The sequence below is a fragment of the Taudactylus pleione genome, unplaced genomic scaffold, assembly GCF_031769625.1.
Source record: "Taudactylus pleione unplaced genomic scaffold, aTauple2 ptg000451l, whole genome shotgun sequence".
NCBI lineage: Eukaryota > Metazoa > Chordata > Amphibia > Anura > Myobatrachidae > Taudactylus > Taudactylus pleione.
Genome location: NW_028284853.1, coordinates 3,147,501 through 3,172,257, shown reverse-complemented (window position 1 = coordinate 3,172,257; position 24,757 = coordinate 3,147,501). Strand labels below are relative to the sequence as shown.

General features: G+C 46.7%; 1 protein-coding gene across 4 annotated transcripts in view; it reads left to right on the top strand.

The window, feature by feature from the left end:
- The window catches only part of MPRIP (myosin phosphatase Rho interacting protein), a 144,120-nt gene that overhangs the window by 39,833 nt on the left and 79,530 nt on the right, over positions 1-24,757 (top strand). For all 4 annotated transcript variants that reach the window (XM_088448143.1, XM_088448142.1, XM_088448145.1 and 1 more), the window contains exon 3: positions 35-100. In XM_088448143.1, coding sequence (XP_088304269.1) covers positions 35-100 — 66 coding nt within the window. The remainder of the gene's footprint in view (positions 1-34; positions 101-24,757) is intronic.

The following is a 24,757-nucleotide window of genomic DNA, read 5'->3' as shown; positions in this document are numbered from 1 at the left end:
ATTGTAACGCTGCCCTCTCCTTGTGTTTCCACAGAAGTGGCAGCGGAGGTTTTTCATCCTCTACGAGCACGGCTTGCTGCGCTACGCCCTGGACGAAATGGTAAGATGTTTCTGACCGCCCTTGTTCCTAGCAGTGATGGTACCGTTACATGTTTTCTTATGTCCTGCTTGCAGCCTGGCGCGTGCTCTATAATGTCCTATTAGCACAAGGTACAGTAAGTATACAAAGGAATGTTTGCTATTTCTATGATCTTCTATATTATTTGTGGCATGTCAAGAACGTATGTACTGTGTAACCACTCTATAGAAGGTGGAGTATCAGGTTGGCTTTTTAAGCTGCGTGTGTGAAACCGTATATATTTTTATCTCAAGGGGATGTTGGGATACTTGCTACATTCTTTTTGTGCCATTTCCTTGAAGGCTGTTCTGTTTGGGCCTTGTTGTATTGAATTTGTCATTTGTCTCTGTAAATACTGTGCAGAACGAAACTTTAATCAACTCCTAAATCTAGCGCCCTCGCCTAAAGCCGCCTATCCACTTGCCGATTAGACAGAGCGATTTAAACGATAACTATGATCGTTATCGTTCAATCCCTCATTAATCGTGCACGATTCGGGCATGAAAATGTCAAACGACCACCGATGCGCGCTCCCACTGGTCGTTTTCGACGTCAATCGGAGCCTCAACATGCCGGTCAATTTGCTGATAACAGATTGGGCATGTTCGGGGATGAGGGAGGGTGCCTGCACTGAACGACATATCGTTCAGTGTAGGCACTTCAGGGGAAGAGGAACGACTGTACGATTACAATGTTGTGATCGTACTGTCATTCCAAGATCTGCAAGTGGATACACACCATTAGACTTTAAATTTCCACTAATCCTGGACAAATGACAGCTCACATTCGCCAAGCAGTAACTTTAGGACAAAAGCTATGTGACTGAAGGGAGTATACTTGTTTGAGTCACCAGGAAGCATTCTTGGTTTTATTCTGAATAAGTGACATGCCATTTATAATTTCCCTTTTGAAGGGAGGGTGCACTATTGAAACCTACTTGCGGACACTAATTTATGTCAAATGGAATAGATGTTCCTTACCGTAGTATTCCATGTATTATGACTCGGTGGTAGAACTAGTTCCTAATACATTGATTGATTGGCTAAGTCTTGGTTCGCTCATCAACATTTCAGCAACCTATTTTTTTTACTCCCTTTTCTGAGATGTTTGCGCTCTGTGCTGAGAAAGGTGTGAAAATGTTAACAATTTAAAACGTCTTTTATGTTGTGACATGGCTCGCTTTCAGTTTTGCCCTAGGATAGAAGACAAGAGGCCCAGGCTCAGCAGTTTCGCATACGGTCATGTTTATCAGACACGTACGGAGCCCAAAAGCAGCGTGTCCCTAAATCTGTCTCCTTTTTGTGTGCACTACGGACTGTTTCAGTGGATAAGGATGTGGCTATTGTTAGTGGCTGTTAAACTAAAACTTCCAGCATTCCCTTAGGCTCTATAAGGTGTTAAGACTCTGTGTGCCTCTCACCTATATATAAGTATGCACAGTATGTAATCTGCATACCAACGTGTGGAAATCCGTTCCAGGTTGTTGGTATTGAGCTGCTCCGCTACCAGATGAACCCGATTGCAAACCCATTAGTAGCGCTGGAAGGAAAGTGGAATTCATTAATGTTTTACTCCCCTCTGCAAATGCGAAACCACATTCCACAAAAGACAGGGCGCCCGCTCGTCCTCCTTGTCTCCGACACATGCCAATAAATCTATATGCTCCCGGCCTTTCCATGACGCAATGACCACCGGGTCTGTCTATAATTTTGACTTTTTAAAGTATGCCCCCCCCCCAAAAAAAATCAGGACACGTGTGCAGGTTCTCCACCAGGAATCAGGGGGTTAAGACACTGTTTTATTGTCTGGAGCAGAGATAATGTTAGACGAACGCAGCGACGTGTCCCTGCGTGCCGGACCCGATGTGTAATGTGCATTCCTCAGTCCTAGGTTCTACCTGAACGGCTGCTTATGTCTGTAGGCGCCAAACCCCTCCCCTGCACAAGAAATAATTAAAGTTAAAAAAAAAAAGTGTAGATATTTTTGCTCATCTCCTCGATTTTCAGCTAGTAGACACAGTATCGAGTCAGATACATCGCTGCTGGGAGGAAGGCTTTTTACTTAGGGTTGGCATTTAGAATACCTATAGTATCAGCAACACAGAAGCTTATCTTTATGTGTGCATGAGCAAAGCCTGCTGATGGAACCATTGTGTCTCTCTATAAAGTAGAGAAGGAACACTTCCTCCTGACAAAGTTACCTGATTAATGGTCTCTGCTGATAAGCTCAGTGAGCACCGTGGTTGTCCCTGCTGTATGCTAGAAGTAATGTGCTTGTTCAGCAGGGGTATGCAGCCCTCCTGCTGCTGTGGAACAACACATGCCAGCCTGCCCAGGTACAGTTTTAGCATGCCTTAATGCTTAAAAACTCTGGCAGAGCATGCTGAGATGTGTAGTTCCACAGCAGCTGGATGGCTGCATGTTTAATACCCCTATTCTAGAGGGTAACTAATAATAACAGGACTACTTTTAAAGGCCCCTACACACGGAACGATGTAGGCAACGATACGATCTCGTTAACTATTTCCCTTGAAATTCTGGACCGTCCCGGACAAACAATACAATTATACAAACGATCAAACAATATAGATGGGTCGTTAACGACTGCAAATCGGTAATGATCTATCGTTTGGCAGCAAACAACCACAGGATGCATCTTCTGTCTCTCCGTCGGCTGGCACCAAATGGTGGAGAGGAGTGTCCAGGAAAAGTGACGACAAATCGTTCGTCCTCCGTGTAATCGTTCGTCGTGCGTACACACGGAACGATGCGTGTCAAATCGTGAAAGATCTTCCTGCATGTTCAAAAGATTACAGACCAGCAGGAGCGCACATCGGCATAGTTATCCTGCCTACACACGGCAGATTTTAAATGATTTGTCGTTCCAATCGGTTGAAACGGCAATATCGTTTAGCATATCGTACCGTGTGTAGCCACCTTTAAAACATTAGGTTTTTATTTTTTTGTTGTTGATGAAGATCTTAAACACAGAAGATTAGATGTTTGTCAATTCTAATGATGACTGGAAAAGGCTTATCTTGCGGCTCAGGATTGATCGTCCTTTAATCTTAGTTCAGCATGTTGTGGTTTAGGTGATCCAGACATGTTTACCACCCGTTTGAGACATTCATTTATTCTCCCATGAGCAGACTGCATAGCAATCTGCTCCAGCTGCTCTGCAGGGTATTCTGCGCAATGGTAAAAATATACTGCGTTTGTGTCGCCAGGCTGGACTGAGGACGTGACACACGCATAAGGGGTTAAGCTGGACTACCGCCGATGTATTAATGTTTGTTCACTAGTGATAAGGATTCCTGCAGGGAGTGAAAGAGCCAAGGGCAGGGTCTGCTGTAGATATAATGGTCCTGCTGTTGAAGTGTTGCTCCTTTTGGATCACATCCTCGCTGGAAGCAATGAGCTCGCTTGTCATAATCCTACTTCTCGTAGGACGTTGTGTAATGTTCCCTATAGTCAATAGCCTGTAGCGTGCTAGTTCAGGCTGGGTCTTACATGATTCTATTTATTTTTTAAATTCAATTATATCCTCTCCTCCACAGCCATGATTAGTTCACCTTCAGTAGATGGCTAGCAGCAAGTTTGATCTGATTGAATTAGGCAGACTTTTCTGCTGCTCTGGGATGTCCTCTTGCGTTCCTTACCCCCACACCCAGAGCCTGCAGTAGCAAGTTGGCTCCCATTACCGTACATTGCTTAGTATGCCTCTAGTACAGATGTGTTGGAGCACTTGGCATGCAGCACAGACTGCGACCTGGCAATTTAACTGTAAAAGAACTGTTCTATTTATTAAGTCAGTCTTGCTGTCTGGCACTGCGTCTAGCTATCCTGTATTAAATCTAGAGGGAAACCTGACTATATACAGTAGTATGGAATCTGCCGTGCACCCCTTTTTATGTATTATACGGTTTTGTTTTTAGTTTTAGCCTAAGTTTATGAATAGTGAACTGATGACGTCACACAGTGTAGGTGGTCAGGGTCAAGATTGCTTTGAAGAGATATTATTTAATATTGATTAGATTATAATTTTGTTGCACATCGTTTAAACCAGGCATGGGGAACCTCCTGCCTGGGAGCCGTATAAGGCCCTCGGAATCATTTGGTCTGGCCCTCAGAGCTTTTTTCTGCTAGCCTCATCTGGCTAGCAGGGTGCCTAGAATGGCACACTGCAACTAGAGCCTATGCAGCAGTGCCACCTTAGGACGCTTCAGATGGCCACACTGCTGCCCTCACAGCTTCTGAGGATGCTCCGGGCATTGCTGTGAACACCAGCGATTGTGGCCACACCCCCCTGTTACATCACATGGAGGGGGCGTAGCCTGAACCGGGCCCGCGAATGATGTTATATATATCAAAATGGCCCTCTGCAAAAAAAAGGTTCCCCACCCCTGGTTTAAACTGTAACCAGTAATTGTAGTGACATTGTAGTATATAATAACTGGTGACATCTTATTTTTATCACTTACAAACCACTTTAGCTGGAACCCTCAGCTATTTTGTGTGCTATTGTTCGGGAACCAAAAGCAGCATATTTCTGCACATTGTCAATCTGAGAATCCCGAAAAACAGATTCTGGCAACGTAATGTATCCCATCCTAGAGTTGCGCACTTTGGCTTAAAGGTTGCTCCCTGTTGGCTGACATATGTATATCAATGGCCATCCCACTTTGTAAGGTACTGGCTTAGTTACCTTAATTTAAATGTTTATATACAGCTACTAAAAAAAGCAAAAAAAAAAGATTTGAACATTCTCCTCTTGGTGTCACAAAATTAGTTTTTCGCTCTTGTACCACCCACAAAGTTCCACCCACTTCAGACGCATCTAGAACAGAAGTAATGCTGCTCTATTTGCCCCCTCTGCCCACTGAATGTGGTAATAATGCCTTCTGCTCTAATACATGGGGAGCAGTTGCTCTCTTTGACTGCAAGCTCCTGGATCTAGAGGTGTGTGTTTGTGGAGATGAGCACTGCCACTCTAGGACTACCCTGCAGTTTAGTTTAGGCTGCTGGTGCCTTGTAAGGATACAGGCAGTGGCCGAGCACCAGCCAGAGGGTGCTGCAATGTTTCGGCATCGGAACATTGAACTCTAGTAATTGGAAGCAGATGGAGCGGAGCACAGGAATCTGACGTCTGTGCACCCTCCGACCACAGCCTGCGCCTCGTGGGAGAAGAGAAGCCGGAGTGGGCTCTCAATATGGCATCAGCTACTTCTCATGGTCTGTGTATTGTGTCTGCTGGGAGGAGGGGGGAGGAGCCCCCTGAATTGTCAAATTAAAACACGTTTTACATAAATTAATAGAGCAAGTTATAGGCGGTTTTAAAGGGGAGCAGCTCTTATTCATTTAGACGGTATGCAGTCGGGAAGCCGGCAGACCTAATCCCGACAGCCGGCTTCCCGACTGCTTAATCCCGACGAGGGTTAAATGACAGGCGTCTGTCGAAGGGATGCTGGGCGCGGACAGCTGTGGTGGGGGGGAGGGTTAGGTTTAGGGCTCCCGGGGGGGACTTGGGTTTAGGCAACCCCCCCCCCCACCCCCCCTCGGGAGGTTAGGGCTAGGCTAGGGGGAGTGAGGGTTAGAGTTAGGCACCCTCGGGGGGGACTTAGGGTTAGGCGACGGGGAAGGGGGGATTAGGGTTAGGCACTGGGGGGAAGGTTAGGCTTAGGCACCCCTAAGGGTGGGTTAGGGGAGGGAATTAGGTTAGTCTATACTTACCTTAGGGACAATCAGGATTTTCACCCATGTCGGGCAGCGCTGTCGGTATTCCAATCGCTGGCGGTAAATCATATGAGGTGCTAAATTAAGTGCGAACATCTTGATGATAGTCAGATGTAATCAATTCAGTGCTTATTAGGAAAAGTTATGTTTTGATATCCTGAAATATATGATGTAATTATGATATTTGCTCTGGAACTCTTCATCAGGAAACTTGGGTAAAACTGACGCCTACTCTGGGGGGTTCCAGAGGGTCGCCTTTCATTTTATTTCTGTATTTACGTAACATTTGTACAGAGCATCATTTATTTATAGCTAGTTTGCACAGCGCTATTCCCAGCACATGCAAACGGTGCTTATTGACTAGAAATGGTTCTGACACTTTCCCCCAGATGCAGGGAATGTACAGATACCGAGTATTAGAAAGCAATTCACTGAACTGAAGGGAGGAACTAAACCAAGTAGCTGTATTTGTGCAAATACTCCCCCTGCCTGTCAGCAACATGCCTGTGTGCAACTGCCAGCAGCGTGGAGCGAGGGAGTTAAAAGACTGATGTCATTTCTTCACCTCCATCTGGTCCTGGTAGCAGAAACAGCTGTTCTTCGCCCCGCGTCTGGGAGTGTGAGACACCGATGGTAGCTGCTGTGTGTAATTACAGTGGAAATTCGCTCCCTGCAAAGCCTTGAAAGCGTACGCCTCTTTTGAAGAGCTTCCCAGCCATTCTTGGGCAAATTGCTGCAAATCTGATTTGTAAAATGCGAGAGCTCTCCTGTTATGGGCAAAGTCATTCCGAGAGCTCAGCGCGTTTGTTCCAGCTGTAAAACGTGGATTACTGACCTGTTGGGTGAGCTGCTCCTTGCTTCCCCTCTGGTGGGAAAAACAGTTTCTTCTGCCCTCAGACATATTTGGGTCTATAACACCCAGTTTTGCATTCTTGTAGTGCTGTAGGCTTGATGACTTTACAAGTTAAAGCATCACAGCAGTAGGAGAGGCCTAGTGACCTATTAGGGTAGCCAATTGTGGACCACATTGCTACAGAGAGAACCTAAAACTAACAGGTCCCATTTGTAGTCACTGTCTCTATGGCTACACTGAATTTCTTTACCTCCAAGTAGAACTGTGTGTTACAACGGTCATTAAAAAATTGCCTTGTCCCGCTGTCTGAGGGGCCACCATATGTTTCCTTGGTTGAATGCGCCCTTAGATGTAGTTGCATTGCATTATGGGTTATGACCAGGGTTCTGACAACAGATATTGTATTGTAGATGTATGACCTGCATTATTTGGGGGGGGCATTATTAGAGGACTTGAGCTGGTAGAAATCTGGTGTCATCCTACAGTAAGTAATAGCTACATTTCAGGGTACAAGTGCAGCAAGGATCACTTTCTTCTTCAGGGTCCACTGGGTTGACCTTGGGGTATAGCTGGATCTGGATCCACGGGCACCACACAGTTAAAGCTTTAGCTGCTCCCAGGATGCACTGGGTCCATCCTCCTCTATACCCCGCCCCCGAGCCACAGGCACCTCACCTTAGTTGTGGCCCGGAGTCGGGTCACCCTTAGCCCCTAAGCTTATTTTAAGAGTGTTTTTAATTTTTAACTAACTCTTCAGAGCGGCAGCATTGGACTGTCCATTGGACGTCCAAGCTGCCGCTCCTACACCCCGCCAGCGCTGCAATGCTGGTACAGATCTGGGGATCGCAGCGGGACCCCAGAGTGTGTACTAGCCTGACTCTGGAGGAATCCCTAGACTGCTAAGCGGTGACCCGCGTGTGTGAATGCAGTCTTCAGCCTCCGGTCTCTGGGAACAGATCGGAGGCGCTAGCTGTGGCAGCGGGCTCCCCCTCCATGGAGGCATACCCCGCGGGTCCACTAGACCACCAGGGATTACAGTGGCAGCGGGAGCCGGCATCCCGGGGGTTACTTGCTAGCCAGGGGAGGCAGCCTTCCCTGTGTAGCGGCTACTCCCCTCAGCTCAGCGCGTCTTTCTACTCGGGTCTGGCGACGCTGAGCTGCTTCCTCCTTCGGCCACTCCTCCTTTTGAGGTCTCCGGCGGCCATCTTTCCTGGCACATCGCAGATCTCTCAGGCAGCGTGCGGACCGGTCCCCCTGTGTACCTCTCACCTGCTAGGACAGCGTACACAGCACTATAGCCCTCCCAGACACTCTGGGCAGGTTGAATATAGTGGTAAAGGTCCAGTGAGTATTAAGTTTCTGCATTGTATGTGACTTTTGCTAGTGCTGACTGTCTGTGCTTTATTTCCACTTACTGTCAGGTGTGTGTGGGAAGGGCTTTTCTCGGATCTCACTTATATAAATTCATGTATTTGTGAGGCCGGTCACATACAGTTGTGTGCTACACAGTGCCATATTTGTGGACCTGTGTGCTGCATGCTTGTGGGTGCGCTAGGAGTGTGCCACTGGACTTCCCTATTGTGTTGAGATATATATATATATATATATATATATATAATACATACATACAGTTGTTGCACTTTAAAATATGAGAGGGGTCTGTAATTTCCATCATAGGTACACTTTAACTGTGAGAGACAGTCAGAACAAAAAATTCCGGAAATCACATTGTAATTTGTATATTCATGCAGAAAATAAATATTTGGACAATCAAAAAGTTTAACTCAGTACTTTGTAAAGTAACCTCGGTTGGCAATTACAGAAGTCAAACGTTTCCTGTAGTTCTTGACCAGGTTTGCATACACTGCAGCAGGTGTTTTGGCCCACTATTCGATGGAGATCTTCTCTAGATGTGTCATGTTTTGGGGCTGTCGACGGGCAACACGGACTTTCAACTCCCTTCACAGATTTTCTATTGGGTTGAGGTCTGGAGGCTGGCTAGGCCAATCCAGGACCTTGAAATGCTTCATACGGAGCCACTCGTTAGTTGCCCGGGCGGTGTGTTTGGGGTCATTGTCATGCTGGAAGACCCAGCCACGTTGCATCTTCAATGCTCTTACTGAGGGAAGGAGGTTTTTCCCCAAAATATCACGATACATGGCCCCATTCATCATCTTCGTAATACGGATCAGTCGTCCTGTCCCTTTTGCAGAAAAGCATCCCCAAAGCATGATGTTTCCACCCCCATGTTTCACAGTGGGTATGGTGTTTTTGGGATGCCACTCATCATTCTTCTCCCTCCAAACGGCGTGTGGAGTTTATACCAAAAAGTTCTATTTTGGTCTCATCTGACCACATGACATTCTCCCAATCCTCCTCTGGACCATTCAGATGGTCACGGGCAAACTTTAGGCGGGCCTGGACATGTGCTGGCTTAAGCAGGGGGACCTTTCGGGCGCTGCAGGATTTGAATCCATGACGACGTAGTGTGTTACTAAAGGGAACCTTTGTGACTGTGGTCCCAGCTCTCTTGAGGTCATTGACCAGGTCCCCCCGTGTAGTTCTGGGCTGATCCCTCACCGTTCTCAAGCTCATTGATACCCCACGAGGTGAGATCTGGCATGGAGCCCCTGGTCGAGGGGAGGTTGTCAGTGATCTTGTATTTCTTTAATTTTGTAATAATTGCGCCAACAGTTGATCTCGTCTCACCAAGCTGCTTGCCTATTGTCGAGTAGCTCATCCCAGCCTTGTGCAGGTCTACAATTTTGTTCCTGGTGTCCATAGACAGCTCTCTGGTCTTTGCCATGGTGGAGAGGTTGCAGTCTGACTGTTTAAAGGTCTGGACTGGTGTCTTTTATACAGTTAACCAGTTCAAACAGGTGCTATTAATACACGTAACGAGTGGAGAATAGATGAGCTTCCTAAAGAAGAAGTAACAGGTCTGTGAAAACCATAATTCTTGCTGGTTGGTAGGTGTCCAAATATTTATTTTCTGCAAGAATATACAAATAAATTGTTTAAAAATCATACAATGTGATTTCCGGATTTTTTTGTTCTGATTCTGTCTCTCACAGTTAAAGTGTACCTATGATAGAAATTACAGACCTCTCCCATCTTTAAAGTGCAACAGCTTGCACAATCGGTGGCTGTCCAAATACTTTTTTGCCCCACTGTGTGTGTGTGTATATATATATATATATATGTATGTGTGTGTGTGTGTGTGTGTATATGTATATATATATATATATATATATATATATATATATATATTAAAATGTGTGTACAACATATATTATAGATTGTCTGACGAGGAAGTCTAGCGCTTCACGGCTCCCACCCTGCTCTCCTGCAGACGCTGCGCTAAATATGGAGGATTTATCACAGGATGGGCTGTGTGTGAGGTGCCGTCAGTTACCTGGTTCCTCTAACCCCCCAAATTTGGGACAGGGCACTCCTTGGGTGGTGTTTTCTCAGGTGCCTGCTTCCATCACGAACCGTCTGGCGGTCCCGACTGCTGACCCCCATAGGGGGTTACCCCAACCGGCTATCCCCCCTTCTCAGGGTATACCGCATTTATTGCGGTCTCCCCCTGGGCATCAGACTGTTAGTCCATATACGGGGTTACCTATGTATATTCAATCTCCTCCGGTGACACAGCAGTCCGTCATTCCCTTTCAGGGTCTCCCGCAGGCGGCTCAACCACCATGGGTGGATGTGTTCTCCAGTTCAGTCCAGAGTTTGGCGGCCTCATCTTCGGCGTTTCAAACTGTTATGGAGTGACAAGCCTCACAAGGCGTCTAAACGCCCTATAATGTCATCCCTGTCTGCGCAACTATCAGACACTGATGCGTCCTCAGATGAGGGGGAATTGCCTGAAGACTCTGACTCTGATTCCCCTGTCCGGGAAATGGAAAAAAAATCTTCCATTAATGTGCTGGCATTGGTGAGGGCGGTGCGGTCCGTTCTTGATATAGAGGATGACGGACCAGCCCCTAAATCCAAGTATCCAAATTTTAAGCAGGCAAAAGTGACTTCGGTTGTTTTTCCTCTATCTGACCAGCTGACTGATCATATGGCGGAGGTCTGGCAATCACCTAGTAAAAGGTTCCAGCTGCAAAAACGATTGGCGTCTAGTTATGTTTCCTGCAAGTCATTGCAAAAAGTGGGAAACCCCGCCTGCAGTGGATTCTCATGTTACTCGTTCGATCAAGAGTGCTACCTTGCCTATGCCTTCCGTTTTCATCCCTAAAGGATCCCACAGACAGTAAAGTGGAGACTTGTTTAAAATCAATTTATTCTCTTTGAGGCGGTGGCGCGTCCGTCCATGGCATTCTTTTAGGTGGCTAAAGCCATTGAGAGCTGGGCCAATGTACTGGAAGATACTTTTCCTGAGGAAGCTCCAGAGGTTCAGAGAGCTTCAGTGGGACAGATGAGGTGCGCCGCTTCCTATATTAGAGAAGCGTCTTTGGATGCCAGTCTTCTGACTTCCAGAGTATCGGCGGCAACGGTGTCTGCTCGCCAGCCTTTGTGACTCCGTTCTTGGAGAGCGGATGCGGATTCCAAGAAAGGCCTGGAGGCCTTACTCTTTAATGGGGAGATTTTGTTCGGCCCAGACCTGGACAAAATTGTTCATACCCTGGCAAAGTCTAAGTCTGCTTTTCTGCCATTGGCGGCTGCACCGTCTAAGGCTAGGACCTCGGCCTTTCGTACTCCAGGGAAGTCCAAGGGTCAGTCCTTCCCGAGACAGTCATCAATCAAGGCCGCCCCTAAACCAAAGAAGCAGGCCTGGAGCACTAGACGCCCTGCTTCCAAGCCAGAGGATAAACCTGCAGCCTGATGGGAAGGGCCTCTCTCTGGGGGATCCCAGAGTGGGAGGCCGACTTCCTCAATTCGCCCAGTGCTGGTGTAATACTACCACGGATGCTTGGGTTTGAGAAGTGGTCCCTCAGGGGTACGCCTTTTCCTTTCGTCACAGCCCCCCCCCCCCCCCAAAAAAAAAAGTTCTTCTGCACGGGTCTTTCTCAGGACAAGACCAAGGCCTTGCATATTCAAGGAGCCATAGAGTCCTTGCTGAAAGCAGGGGTCATTGTTCCCAATCTGCTTTCTCAACGCGGGACGGGTTACTACTCTGCTCTGTTTCTGGTTCCGAAACCCAATGGGTCTCATCGGCCTATCCTCAACCTGAAGTCGCTGAACAAGTTCCTCAGAGTGCCCAAATTCAAGATGGAAACTTTGCGTTCCATCATTCTGGCTATGGAACTGGGGGATTATATGGTCTCCCTGGACATCCAGGACGCCTACTTCCATGTTCCTATAGCACCTTCACACCAGCGGTATCTGAGGTTTGCTATACGCCAGCATAACTTCCAATTTCAGTCTCTGCCCTTTGGCCTTTCCACAGCTCCTAGGGTGTTCACCAAAATTATGGCTGTCATGGCTGCCCATCTGCGGAGCCAAGGTATACGGCTTCTGCCGTATCTGGACGACCTCCTATTGCTGGCAGGCACTCCAGAGGTACTTCTACAACATCTGCACCTGACGATCGCTTGTTTGCAAGAGCACGGCTGGCTGATAAACTGGAAAAAGTCCTCCCTGATTCCGTCACAAAGGATGGTTCATTTGGGAGCCCTTCTGGACTCTCATCAGCAAAGGATCTTTCTGACTCCAGAAAAGATTTCCTCCCTACAACTATGAGTGCGCAGTTCCCTCAGGAGTTCCCAGGTGTCTGTTCACTTGGCAATGAGGGTTCTGGGGTCCATGGTTTCGGCATTTGACATGGTGGAATATGCCCAGTTCCATTCCAGGCCCCTGCAGGGACTGATTCTATCCAAATGGAACGGGTTACTAGTGTTCACTCTAGCTCCAGCGGCAGGCAGAGCGCCGGAGCTAGAGAGGGCACTGCTGTGCGCGCGCCCGAAAAGGCAGTGTGGCCATTGAAAAGGGGGGGTGTTTATAAGACGCGTCCCCTTTTCGTCACTCTTGGGGGCATGCTCGGCACTTACGGACGTCTATTCTCCAGCGGTGACCGGATCACCGCAAATTTCCCCACCCGCGGGACACTGCGACCCGCAGGTGAAGACTGTACCCGCAGGCTATGAGGGCAGGGCGCTTTTTGCCCTCCTTCTGGAGGGCAGGGTGCTTTGTGCCCTCCAGAAGGAACGCAGGGCGCCGCACCCTGCTAAAACAGCCTGGCGGGAACGCTAGGTTACGACACCGGATCAGGACTCAGATGCTGGTGTTGTCTCCGGAGGTGCGCCTGTCGCTGGCTTGGTGGCTTCAGACATCTCCTCTCACCAACTGTCACCCCTTTTGGATCCTGGACTGAGTTCTGCTGACGACAGATGCCAGTCTCCGGGGTTGTGGTGCAGTGACAGGTCCACTTTCACTTCAGGGCCGTTGGACTGCGGAGGAAACTGTTCTTCCCATCAACATTCTGGAATGTCTGGCAGTGTACAGGGCCTTCCAGTTGTCCGGTCACGCTCTTCAAGGAAGGGCCGTGCAAGTTCAGTCCGACAGCACCACCACGGTGGCGTACATCAACCGTCAAGGGGGGACTCGCAGTCGGGAAGCAATGTCAGAGGTGTCACACATCCTATCTTGGGCGGAGTGCCACCTTCCAGCCATCTTGGCAGTCTTCATTCCAGGTGTCCTCAATTGGGAGGCGGACTTCCTCAGTCGTCAAGATGTGCATCCACGGGAATGGTTGCTTCACCCAGAGGTATTTCAGCTACACGTGGACAGGTGGGGACTGCCAGAGGTGGACCTCATGGCCTCCCTTCACAATCACAAGTTACCCGTGTACGGGTCCAGGACAAGAGATGCCAGCGCAAGCCTGGTGGATGCGCTGTCAGTGAAATGGAACTTTCAGCTGGCGTATCTATTCCCTCCGATATCAGTGCTCCCTCAGGTCCTTTGGAAATTCAAACAGGATAGCGGCACGCCTCTGCTGGTGGCTCCGGCTTGGCCCAAACATCCTTGGTACTCCGATCTTCAGAGCCTCTCCGTTGATGCTCCGTTCCCTCTGCCTCAACGTCTGGACCTGTTGTCTCAGGGTCCCTGCCTTTACCCGGATCTGGGTAGTCTGTCTTTGACGGCGTGGCTCTTGAGACATCAGTCTTTAAGGTCCCGGGGTTTTTCTAGCTCTGTCATCATCACGATGCTGCAGGCGCGCAAGCCTGCTTCCGCCAGGATTTATCACAGAGTGTGGCATACTTTTTTTTCAGTGGTGTGAGTCCAGAAACTACGATCCTCAGGTGTTTCTTGTTTCTAGGATTTTGGCGTTCCTTTAGTCTGGTTTGGACTTAGGCTTGCGTCTCGCTTCTTTGAAAGTTCATGTGTCTGCACTATCTGTGTGGTTTCATCGTAGGATCGCTACACTGCCAGATGTCTGCACCTTTTTCCAGGGTGTTCTCAGGTTTCAGCCTCCCTTTGTTCCACCAGTGGCTCCTTTTGGAATTGGCTGTGGTGCTTCGGGCCCTATAGGGTCCTCCATTCGAACCGCTTGAGTCGGTGGAACTCAAGTGGTTAAATGTTAAGACTGTTTTTTTTCTCCTGGCAATTGCTTCGGCCAGGAGGGTGTTAGAATTGGGGGCGCTTTCCTGTCGTTCTCTCTTTCTGATTTTTCTCCAGGACAGGACAGTGCTTCGCACTCGTCCCGGTTTTCTTCCTAAGGTGGTTTCTAAGTTCCACATTAATCAGGAAATTGTTGTGCCCTCCTTTCAATTACCTGATCTCTCGGCTGGTGAGTCTTCCTTGGATGTGGTCCGTGCTCTCAGGGTTTACGTGGACCGGACTAGTTCCATTCAGAAGTCTGATTCCTTGTTCGTCCTTTTCGGTTTTCACAGGAGGGGTTGGTATGCCAACAAACTATAGCCCGTTGACTTCGTTTGGTTATTTGTGAGGCTTATACACGGGAGGGTTTGCCTGTTCTAGCCTCTATTAAGGCTAATTCTGTAATCCCTTCGTGGGCAGCTAGCCGTGGCGCCTTGGCTGTTCAGCTGTGTAAGGCGGCCACGTGGTCTTCCATCCAGACCTTTTCAAGGTCCTATGCTTTTGACACCTTCGCCTCTCAGGATGTTTCCTTTGGGCGACCGATTCTCCTTTCTGCACAGGAGCGTCCCCGTCCTTAGTTGGACTGCTTTGGGACATCCCCAAGGTCAAACCCTGTGGACCCTGAAAAAGAAAGATATGGTAAGAACTTACCTTTTGTTATCTCTCTTTCTTTGAAGTCCATAGGGTCCACAGGGCGCCCGCCCTGACGCATTTGGCCTCATATGGGCTGTGTGGCTGGTCACCGGTTTTCCGTCTCCCTTTCTGTGAGTATGGTTCTTGTGCGTTCCAGTCTTCCTTCTCTCTGTTTTTCCTCCTCCGGCCTTGGCTACTTACCAACTGCGGTGCCTGTGGCTCGGGGGCGGGGTATAGAGGAGGATGGACCCAGTGAATCCTGGGAGCAGCTAAAGCTTTAACTGCGTGGTGCCCGTGGATCCAGATCCAGCTATTATACCCCAAGGTCAACCCTGTGGACTCTATAGACTTCGGAGAAAGAGAGATAACAAAGGTAAGTTCTTACCATATATCTCATTTTTGCCAAACAAATTCCTAACACAAGTGCCACATGCCATGTACATAAGCTGCACTGCACAGTAGTTAGGTGAAAACAGATGAGAGCAGTTGTCCCAAAGTAGAGGGAATTTGGACTTTGTGAGATTTTGCACAGTCCGCCTATGTCTGTATACCAAGGCTCCTATGAGGTGAGTGTGCGGGGAAGCCATTAGCGACTAGTAGTTACTTTATGCTTCAATACGATTGGTCATTCTCTTCACATCTAGGGGTTGCTGTGCATCATGGGAGATGTAATCCATCCGCAGCAGTAACAGTTCCTCACTGTGCACTTGGACTGTTATATATGTCGGATGGATCTGGCGTTATTATTATTATTATTATTATTATTACACACTTAAGAGGCAATTCAATTCAGCGCAATGCTGTACAGCCCCGGGAAAGAGTTCCCAGAGCTATTCAATTCACCACACTGTAAGCCCGAATAAAGACTTTCTTCTCGCACCCTCTTGAAAGTGCGAGCAGAAATCTGACTGAAGTGCCGGCCACGGTGCTGTTTTTCAGCTTAGCGCGGTGCTAAGAACATCTCGGCCGGCAATTAACTCGGAAAATGACGGTTAGCGAGCCCGGCTTAAGGCTCGCTAACTGGTGTCTCCCGTCTAAGTGCTGGCGCTGTTCACATAGCCTTACCTTGAATATAATATAGTATAAAAGGTATGTTATGCTGCCTGACATATAGAAGGTACATTATGCTGCCTGACATCCCGGGACAGTACATCAATTCTTCTCTGTGTGAATTTGTGCACGAATGTGTCCTTGTCCAGCAAGTTTGTGCACAATGACATCTGTATCTGGACAATTCTGCTTATAAAAACAGTCTTCCCGTCATTCTTTCCCCAAGTGCTTGTACTGTATATCCTGCTCAGTACAGCGGCTCTGGTACTGTCTCTGTGCTCTTTTATTATCAGTTTATTAGTGTCTAATGTGGGAAGTTACCCGCCAGTAAGGCCTTCAACCTTGTAGGGCCCCACCTCCCTGGCCCCCCGCAGTCTGTGGGAAGCCTGCGCCTGGGGCACTATTCTCAAGCATTCCTATATTTGGAGTTTTTTCTTTTTTTTCCTTCACCACTGGCAACGTGCCTAATTGATCCGTTATTTCTGCTAGTTTCCCAGCTGGAAGGGGAGTTGGAGCAGAGGGCCTCCGGCTCAGTGACATCTAGTGCAGGGTTTGCTGCGTGACACCATCACTAAGGGGGGAGAGGATACCGAGATCAGATGCTTTTAGTGCTGCTGCTAGATCTGTAAATGAACCCAAAGCGATGGCTTGAATACCACTGTGATTCCCCAAGATGGTTGCTTCATCAGGGCCGTAGCTAGGGTAGTGCGGCTGGTGCCATCGCACAGGGCACCACAGGTCAGGGGGCGCTGTTTGGGCCTGTCATATTTCTGTATATTATCATCCTTGCTTGTAGCTTCCTCTTATTTCATCCCCAGCATCTCCTGGCCTCTCCTGTCTCTTCCCTGGCCCTTCCCCATGTGTTTTTTTTTTTATCTTGCGGTAATTAATGAGCGCCCATTAATTCTTGTGCCCAATTAGACTGGGTTTAGAGTAAAATGGCTAAACTTGTCTTAAGTCCAGGTTAGGGCGCCCAAACCATGGACTTTTCTCACATTTCTGGTCGCCTCAACAGGAGAGGGCGAGCAGAAATGACCGGTGCCTGTGAATGCCCGGATGGAGGAACAATTGCATTACCATGTCAGGCACCCAGCACTGACAGCCGCCGGCTCAAACATTGGAATCGTGCTCTCTGTCCATTTTACCCTATGTAGTGTACCCAAGATGGCTGCCTCACCTTGTACTCTCATGTGTAGGATGAACATTGCATGCATGTGGTGATTTTCTAAGGATCGTGTATCTGGCTTTATTATTCTGTATTTCCCCTATTATGTGTCCTCTCTTCCAGGCTTTGCATATTCCGCCCAATGGAACCCATGCGGTGCGCCCAAGATGGCTGCCTCGCCTGGTACCTTGGAACTATTTGTATTTTGTTTATGGTTTCTGTATTTACTGCAAATCTAAATCTCTGTATTATGTTCATTTATTCAGTCCAACTGGAGAAAAACGCTATATAAATAAAATTATTATTATAAACACAGTAGGAAAGTTCTGACCTGCAAGCTGCATTATTAGTGGTCTCGGCCAAGGTCATAATATGACACATTTGCAGATTGTTACTCTTTATCACTTCAACGTGAATTCTTTATTTTTTTTCTTCAGTAAACAGTCAGAAATTGCTATTGGTGAGTCTGATAAACCGATAGAGGGCTGTAGTCAGTCCAGTCTGTGCTCTGGCCCTGATTCAGAGCTGGACGCTCTGACAGAGCGCTCGCTCTAAATCAGGGCCGGGCTATTATTTTTTTTTTTTTAGGGAGCGGCCTCGCGGCAGCTCGCATGGCTGTCGGTGGCCACCCACAGCTATAGCGAGTGGCCAGGAAGATGGTCGCGATGGTCAAGACAATTGCGACCATCGGGCTTGCGACGAGACCCTTGTGGTAGGGTCTCGTTGCCACAAGCCCCAGAGAGATTTCGGCTCTAACAGAGCCGAAATCGATCCCTCCGACATCACTCGTGATGTCAGTGGGGCCGCCCCCAAACGGAGGCGTTCACATGGGAACGCCTCTGTTTTGGTAGCCTCCCCCCCGGCCCGCCCACCAAAGGGGGCATGCTGTCACGCAACATCGACAGCACGCCTCCTTTGGTACAAGACCCGGAGCGACGGAGTGCCCGTCGCTATCCGGGTCTCGCACATGCGCACGACGGAGCCGGCTCCGTCGTGCTCATGTGCACTCGCCCACCATCGACCCGGTTGCAAGCGCACAACACTTGTGGACCGGCTCAGAATCAGGCCCTCTGTTTGCAGAGCAGAAATGACAGGTTATTGATAGGAAGAACCTATGGTCTGTGACTGATTAGTTTCTTCTGCCCTCTGACACACTTAGCGGGCTGAGAAATGGTTATCACAGCTGTAGGATTATGCGGCACAGGAGCATATAGAGCATCCACTACATACACTATTGTATCATGAGTGCAATTGGTATGCAGCGTTCTCCCCAGGATCAATTTCACGGGCGCTCCACCCAGCTATTTTTACTTGCTACCCGGCACTATCCTGCTCCAGGGCCTGACGGCCAAAATCAGTCGCTCTGTGCCGAACCTACTATGACGGGCACCGTAGACGAGATCCCTCCCCGGACTTTGAGGCATGGCGCGGTTTCACGGCAGGAAAGCTACAGAAAGAATAGATGGAGAGTGCTTACACCCACTGTGTCTTACCGTGCATTGCTGGACACAATTATATCTGTGGCCAGCCAGTAAGTGGGCAATATAGCCAAGAGTCTTTAAATATTACTGAATTATTTAAATTAAATTGGTTAATCTCTTGTTCATATCAATATAAAGGATATCAACGTTTTTCATTATTACGAAGTATTACACTGCCCCCACCCAGCTACTTCTTAGTGCAACCCAGCTGGCGAAATTGTCTGTGGAGAACACTGGTATACATGCGTCTTTATGGGACATTAAAACTCTATTTGTATTTTAGGCTTTTGTCTGCCTTTTTAAAGAGTCATGGGCGTAATTGTAGGACCCAGAGGAATTTGCATACGTTTAAGGCTCCCCTGTATTCCTGCTTTTCTTATCTGTGTGTTCTTATTGGGCTAATATAAAATGTATGTGTGATGTTTGTGTTGAGGTTCCATTGTCAGAATTGTAAAAATGTAATGAAGTTGGATGTTTTGGAGCAGAGCACATCACAATGGATCAGTATGACTTTTGGGGGAGATGCGCTATTGGGCCAGTGATCTCCAGGTATGCCCCTAGAGAAAATATATATTTTTATTTTTTTTTGTAACACATGCTTGAGCGTCTCATGGATAATTTGTATTGCAAGACACAGACGGAGTAAATATGATATTCTGGAGTCCGTTCTGTTTAGCCCACCAGAGCTCGCACTCTAGGCATTCTTCTTTGATTAGCAATAGAGTGGCAGGTATATATTGTGTTACCCTGCAGTCCTGCATTATCACAGTGGTAGCAATTTTTGGAATGCTCGTGCCCCCTGCATTGCTACTGACTTACCAGATGGAAGCAGAATTGCTCAACGTGAGCAGAGAGATGGATCTTTTACACCTGGATGTGGTCATGAATATGCAAGCATTTGTCACTCCTCCTCTTGAGTATAATCTGTTCCTTTTTAACCACTTGTAGAGTATCTGTGCAACATTTAAAGGAACATTTTATAGAAAAATATATATTTTATTGATTATTGTAAAGGTACATATTCCATGTCTTGGGAAAGTCCTAAAATAGCTGTTGCCAACGTCTGTTAGAATTACATGCCAGAGCGTGAAAGGCTGACAGGGCATGCTGGAAAGTGTAGTTCCACAACAGCAGGAAGTATTTAGGTTGCCTATCTCTGTTCTAAAAGTTGTTCCTTGGGTGAGCAGTTAAACTTACAACAGTCTCCTTTGGGCATACGTCCATGGGAGTCCGTAGGTAATGCGATCTTTCATTGGCCATCATTCTTGTATGAAGGAATGATGATGATAAAATGCCTTTTGGTGGTCTTGCCTTACAGTTGCTTATGCCAGCGTTTTAGGTGTTGTGTAGCATGGCCGCCCAGATATGGTGACTCGTGGCGACTTATTATTTAATGATGCATAGCATCTGTTTTATGTGTTTTATAATAGTTGTCAGATCGGGTCATCAGCGTGCTGGATGGATCAGAGCCTCATTTTGTTTGATGCATCAGTAGAGAGGTGGTGGTGGGGGAGAATCCACACTCTGGGAACCTTAGTTCTATTATTCTGGTAATGTTTGCTGCCGCTGAGAGAAATTGAGGTATCCAGAAACCTCTTGTATAGTACGAAGAACAGATGTCTCTTTGGCGCAGGCCTTACCAGGCATCAAAGGAATCAATTGGTGGGCTCTAAGCGCAAAATAAAAATAGGTCTGCTGCCTGTAGTCACTATTAAAGGTACCCTTCACCCCAAAATGTAAATAGGAAAATAGTGTATAGTGACCTGGGCGCTGAACACAATATTGACTCCACTGGGAGATGAGAGCAATAACAAATTTATTCTTTGTGGAATTGACAATAGACGTTTTCTCCTGGGCACATAATTGATGTGAATGTGAAGCTACATTTGGAGCATCGGTCTGTACATGAAATTGTGGAGCAATTGTTCTATTCTGATACACAGTATTGTTGGCCACATTTTTTATTGTTTTTCTGTATGAACTTACGGAGTAATTTGTTCAATTTATACCATTTACCAATTTTGATTCTACCCCTGAAGAAGTACCATGCTTGGGGACAAAACGTGTAGGGTCTGTCCGCCACCAGTGAGGTTTTCAACCAAAGAGCTCACGCACTTTGGGGTGATGGTGTGAAGTTACATCTGCCCCACATAGGTGTTGGGTTTTGGTCACAATTTTATTCGATGTCCTCGTCCTGTGTGCAGCTATCTACAATACCAGGACCCTGTTTCATGTTCATGAGTGTCCAGCAAGGGTGTATTCCGGAACCCCCGCTGCTTTTACCCAAGGTGACTCTCCCCTCCAGTGACTGGTATGCTCGATAACTTATTGATATTCTGTATGTTACTTATTATTTATTTATTTTTTTTCCATATTTGAATAAATTTGTTATTGCTCTTATCTACCAGTGGAGTCAATATTGTGTTCAGCGCCCAGGTCACTATACACTGTTTTCCTACTCAACAGGCATCAGTTGTCTAATATTATGGAGTCAATATATGTTTATAAAGTTTAGAGAAAAAAAAAATTCTATTTGGTCCTGGCATCTGTGACCTGATGTCCTCACTCCGCCAGGCGATCACACATTTTTGGCACTAAGAGAATAGAGGGTGGTTACTCATTTCTAGGCAACCTGACTGGGCTTCACCACTCCTAGGGATTCCCTCTCACCGTCAGTAACTGAGTGTTACTGACTCCTCCCACTGCGCTACTCTGGTGGTCACAGGATACTGGTGCAGACGTCTTCAGGCAAAATGTTATTGCAATACAAGATAATCTCCAGCGCTGGCTTTAGTGTATATAAATGTAACTGTGTAAACACCTTAAATGTGGATAAATAATACCCTGTATGACTAGGACTGTCCAGTGAACAACCACTTTTTTTACTCACTTTATGTGAGCTGTGTAATGAGAATTTTCCACTACAGTAGTTTAGGTATTGAAGGACATTTTATTTTATTTTAAATTACACAACCTATAAGATATAAATGTGTGTTGGAACTCCGTTCCTATAACAGACAACGACTAATGTCGTAAAACAAAAAGATGTTTATTGGGGAATGTCTTTAAAAAAGACAAGTCCCCTTGCTGAAGGTGTTTAGGGTAATCACAGTGTACAGATGTCACAGAAGTACAATCCTTCAGAGGATATACACTCACAGGGCTCGTAGGCCTCTTTTTTATGCAGTTCTAGCTCACAACACCTCAGTGGGTGAGCCAGCTTTGGGTCCCCTTAACCAATTAAATTAAGTGCATCTGCAGTGTATGCACCCATTTAATTATGTCCCTCATGGACAATTGGGAGTGGCCACTCTGCTTTACCTGAGACCACCTAGACGCCATCAAGTCTGGAGTAGGAGATGGTACCCACCAAGATGTTACTTCCAGGATTCTGATGGGGGACTCTCTCTGACTGAATTTGGGCTCCAGAGACAGAGAGAAAAGATCCCCAGGCAGCAGTCTCCTAGCCACTGAGTGTGAGCTCTTTGCAGCTCTAGGGAAACGATAAGCTGACAGTGCTGGCCAGCTCTCCCTGCATCTCCTCATACCCCTCTGCTGCATGGGAGGACATTCTAGTTCCCATGGAGGTGTGTTGGGGAAAGCCGCAGCCCACAGGGGGCTCCGGATCATCCTAGACCACCAGGGAAGAGGTAAGTGCAATTTTACCTTAAATACAGTTAAACATGTTAAATATATTGTATGACATATCTACTGTGTCTAGTGCTCAGCACTAGGCTTTACTTACCAAGGTGCTTTACAGCAAAATATATTTGTAATAGTTTTAATTAATATTTATACAGTATTACACTAGTCCTAGTACTGGGACTGTAACCATTCCAGTTTTGGCAGTACCAGGAGCTACTCTCCCCCCCCCCCCCACTCCCCGGCACTCTGCAGCTCACACAGTGCCCAACGCTCAGTGTTGGGCTCCCCTCCTGCAGCCTGAAAAGTGCTGGTATTCTCTCCTGGACTCTGCCCGAATCGCCAATCGGCTGCTCCTCCTGGGGTACTGGGGGCTGCTCTCCCAGCATGCAGCTCCGTGCACATTCCCTGTTTCGCTGCAGCCGCTGGAACTTCCAGGGATGGCAGCGCAGTCATTTACACTCTGTTGACTGCATACCGCCACAGCCGCCAGTCTTAGGCAGGATTGCGGCTCACCAAGTTGCGGCAACTCCTGTCACTATACCAGGACGACCTTCCCCATCCTTGCTGATCACCGCAGCTACCGTACTTTGGTCGCTGACATTACATTTGACATTTTTAATTTTAGCTTTGATAGTCTCTTTGAAAATGGTGCCTTACACCAAATGTCCATTTAAAGATGGCGGCGCGGGACAAGGGTTAACCCTTTCAGTGCTGCGTTTGCCATCTTTTCCAAATGGGACGGATTTCTGCCCATAGTATCCATTTAGTACATTAAAGTACACACCCTTTATACTGACATGTAGATGAGTGGCATAAATCATTCATGCCACTCCTCTACATGTCAATCTCTCTATAGAAGAGCGCCATAAAGATTTCATGTGTTCTGTGAGCAAGAGAAGCAGCATTTAAAGGACCAATGAATATAAAAAAAATGTAAATTGGCTCACATGTGTGTAATGTAATGTAAGATCTATGTAGAAATTGAAGGTGCTTAGAGCAGTTTGAGATACTAGGGGAAATGTACCAAACCAAACTATAAAATGATAGGTAGAAACTGATTGGTTGATATAGACACCGTCTCCACTCTCTAGAAGGCTTGATACATCTCTCCCACTATTCTGACTGGGGGAGGGAAGATATTCTTCTACACACTGCATACTTCCTACAAGTAATCCCCAATGAAAGACACACTAGGGGCCATATTCATCGCCGTTTTTTGTAGGTATAAAGTATCGGGAGCTTATCCCTGCATTCAATTAGGATCCGGCGAAAAAAACGGGTCCCAGCGGAAAGGTGAGTATCAAAGTCTTGTCAGTTTTTGGGGAAATCATGCTGTCACTCCCAAAAGATGTCCTGACATGGGGAATCACTATGGGTACCCCCGATTTGGCCTGCTGAAAGTAGTCGGGGTTTTCAAATAGCCGCAGCAGGTGCATAAATGCAGCTTTAGAAGAAGTGGTGAAGAATAGAACTTATTATTTTTTTTAAATCTAACTAGTCCCATCAAGTTTGGGGTACATGAAAATGGGTGCAAGCATATTTTTAAGTCCCTAAAGTTTTAATTTTTAAAATGTTTCAAAAATGCACCTGCAGCTACCACCCGCGTTCTAGAAAACACCTCCCACATACTTGGGGACCCCCCCGTGAATCAATTTAGCTAGTTGAAAACTTTGTCCCCCAAAATGAAAGTAAATTTTTTGGGGTGTCCAAAGGATTTTTTTTTTTAATTTTTTACACCGATTACTTTTAGGGGATATTAAGAGCTGCAGGCTATTTTTTTTTTTTTTTTTTTTTTTTCTGTACCCCTAAACCCCAATTTTGCTTTTTTTTGTCCGCCATGTATTACATGGTGAAAACTTGTGCCTGTTTTTTAACAAAGACTTTTCACACCTGCGAAAAAGTCTTTGTAATTGAATATGGGGATAAGTGAAACAGTGATAAGTGTCATCTGTTTTCGCAGACTGACTGAATATGGCCCTAAGTCGGGCAAAAAATGGCTGATAACAGAGAAAAATAGGTAGCATTCAACTGGGCCGCAGATGTAAAGAGATTTTTAAATATCTCATACTCTTTCAAAGAGATATATATATATATATAATATATATATATATATATATATATATATATATATACACAGTACTTGCCAGAAGTCTGAGCACACCCCCTGAAATTCGAAAAGGAGCCATTTATCGTCCATTCTGCTACTTGTGTATGAATGGAGTATGATAACAATAACAAAAGTTTCCTGAAAGCTCCAGTTAATAAAAAATTGGCAAAAAGAACTATGTTAAGTGTGGAAACGCGTGCTCGAATCATTGTTTTTAGGGAAGGTGGTTATTCTTTGCGGCAAATCCACAAACTGTTGGGGCCCTGCGTCGGGCTATTGAATGAAAGTCAAAAACCGGTCAAAATGTTACAAGAAAACGAACTGGTTGGCCAAAAACAACTACTGTTCGTGAGGACAACTTCATTGTGACTACTAGCAAGCGTAACAGACGTTTGACCACTCCAGAAATAGGAAGGGAGTTG